The 2,289-nt window shown below is 34.0% G+C and overlaps 1 protein-coding gene across 1 annotated transcript in view; it reads right to left on the bottom strand.

The window, feature by feature from the left end:
- Positions 1-1,360: 1,360 nt before the first annotated feature.
- The window catches only part of LOC108754447 (ceramide kinase), a 24,569-nt gene continuing 23,640 nt past the window's right edge, over positions 1,361-2,289 (bottom strand). The window contains exons 7-8 of the mRNA XM_018496723.1: positions 1,857-2,020; positions 1,361-1,587 (exon numbers count right to left, since the gene is read on the bottom strand). Of these exons, the coding sequence (XP_018352225.1) occupies positions 1,503-1,587; positions 1,857-2,020 (249 nt within the window). The 3' untranslated portion in view covers positions 1,361-1,502. The remainder of the gene's footprint in view (positions 1,588-1,856; positions 2,021-2,289) is intronic.

Raw genomic sequence — 2,289 nt, forward strand, 5'->3', positions numbered from 1 at the left:
TGCCACGCTTATCACTTATCGCTTCGAGTTTGTAGGCGTTGAAACATTTTAAGTACAAAACATAGAAGTATAATCGGCTTATCATTGGTTTTTGCGTAGCAAAGAGACCACGAATAAATGTCTCTGTTTCGGTTTTTAGCCGATATCTAACAAATATGCGCGTAATAAATATGAAACAGAGGTTTTGTGCAGGAAAACGTGCAGATGATAATTTTAATTGAAATCCATTTGAACTTTTAAAGAATCACGCAATCAAAACCGAGCAAACGTGTCTCGTCAATTTATATATATTTATACATAATATTTTTTTTGCATTAACGTTTCGCGTAAGAAAGAAATTGCGCCGTTTGCGTCGCGCCGACAAGTGGAATGTTCAATGTATATTCTCGAAAAGCACATCAATTGCCAAACAGTCGTCAAATGCAATGATAAAGGGAGTTATATAAATAATTTCTGCGCGCGAGACGAATTATACGCAGTAAATCGAGATAATGTAAGCTCGCACATTTTCATTAATCACCTGTGTGCCCAATAGTCGTCCGATTTCGGTCGATTTCATAATCAACATTTGCAAAATTCTCTTTTTGTAACTTTAAATCGAATAGCAATTTTGTTTATGCTACCAATCTAGAGTTAAGAGAATTTTGTAATATTATTAACTATTTCTATATTACATTAGTAATTATTTAATTTTTAACGCCCGATTAATCGCTATATGAATCAAACTTACTTCAAATAAAATATATAAAACTGTAAACGCCACACTTAGGTAAAGTGTTACAAATAAGTAAAGAAACGCCAAATACAATGTAGTGGCTGAAGTGATATATTTTTCACAATAAGTTCTTTATGGTGTCTCAAAATGTTTATTAGCATCATTTTTAAATTGACGACCAATTTAATTTATTATTTTAACTTCATTTTAGCGATTGTGTAACAATATTTGACGTTTCTTTACTTGTTTGATTTATTCATATAACGGTATAGTATAACTTATTAAAATTTTACAAATTTTATTTATCGCTGCAACTATAACAAAATCAAAAATAACTTATCAATAATTAAAAAATAATATGTGGAAGAGCGTATTTCACGCGTGAAATTATTTCTGCGTTGGATGTACTTGGAAATATTAGATTGACGAAAAAAATTGTTCGTTTTTTTTAATCCTTGTGAAAAAAATTTTCAATATCTCATAATACTTTTACGAATTTGTATTACGTATTTTAAATTTATTTTTAAGATTTCTTTAAAAAATGTTTTAAAGTTGATAAAAAAACTGATAAATTTTCAAAAAAATTGTAAAATTATACAGAAATTATAAAAAAATTCTGGAATTTATATAAAAATTTAAAAAGAACGAACGACTTTTTTGATCCGTTTCAAACGTAAGATATCATAATCATAGGGCAAGACAAAGGAACTTTGCGCCTTCGAAAGTGTCGCGAGTGGAATCTGTAGCCTTGAAAGACCGGCCGTTCGACGGCCTTGTTCCAACTCGTTCACGTAGAACAGCTGAGGCACGTCGGATCTCGAGACGATTCCTGAGTCCGTCTAGTGTAGACCTTCAGTAATTGGCAGTGTACCCTACACAAATATTTAACAACGTGAGGTGATGCTTTCCGTGCAAATTTAGAGATGCCGAGATTATGTCGCAAGAACGCCACGAGATGGGACAGCTATATTGTATATAAATTTTACGTATACGTAGCTCACATACTCGAGTAGTTTAGATAAGATAAAAATTTAAATGTGCAATCAGGATGGTTAAAATGGAGGCTCTAACGCGACGCCGCTCGCCGAGACACTTGATACCGATAACGCACGCGATCGCTATCGCCTTGTTGTTTACTCGCCTGATTTTCACGTTGGTGCTATCGACCATCTCGCCATCGCAATTCCACACGCTGAGCCGTGAGCTCGAGCGGGTCGTGTTCGGCCCGTTCTCGAATTGCAGCGTCGGCAGGGCGCGGAATGTGAATTCTCTTGCCCGGTAGACCTCGGCGAACGGTAGCTCGTACTGAAACAGCATTGCAACTCCTTATGATTTTCATTCTGCGTCTTAATTAACCCCCAGTTACCACATCAGTGCGAATACGCATCAGCAATTTTTGAAAAAAAGTTCACTTTTCTATTTATTACTTCCTTAATTAATATTTTCTTGCAATAAAATATTGTTTTTGCTTAATTTTATCATTACCAAATGGGTTCACTGGTGAACATTTTTCATATAATTTTTCAGAATTTCTATATAATTTTATAACTCTCACATCTATTTAGACAAATTGG

The sequence above is a fragment of the Trachymyrmex septentrionalis genome, unplaced genomic scaffold (assembly GCF_001594115.1).
Source record: "Trachymyrmex septentrionalis isolate Tsep2-gDNA-1 unplaced genomic scaffold, Tsep1.0 scaffold119, whole genome shotgun sequence".
Taxonomy (NCBI): Eukaryota; Metazoa; Arthropoda; class Insecta; order Hymenoptera; family Formicidae; genus Trachymyrmex; species Trachymyrmex septentrionalis.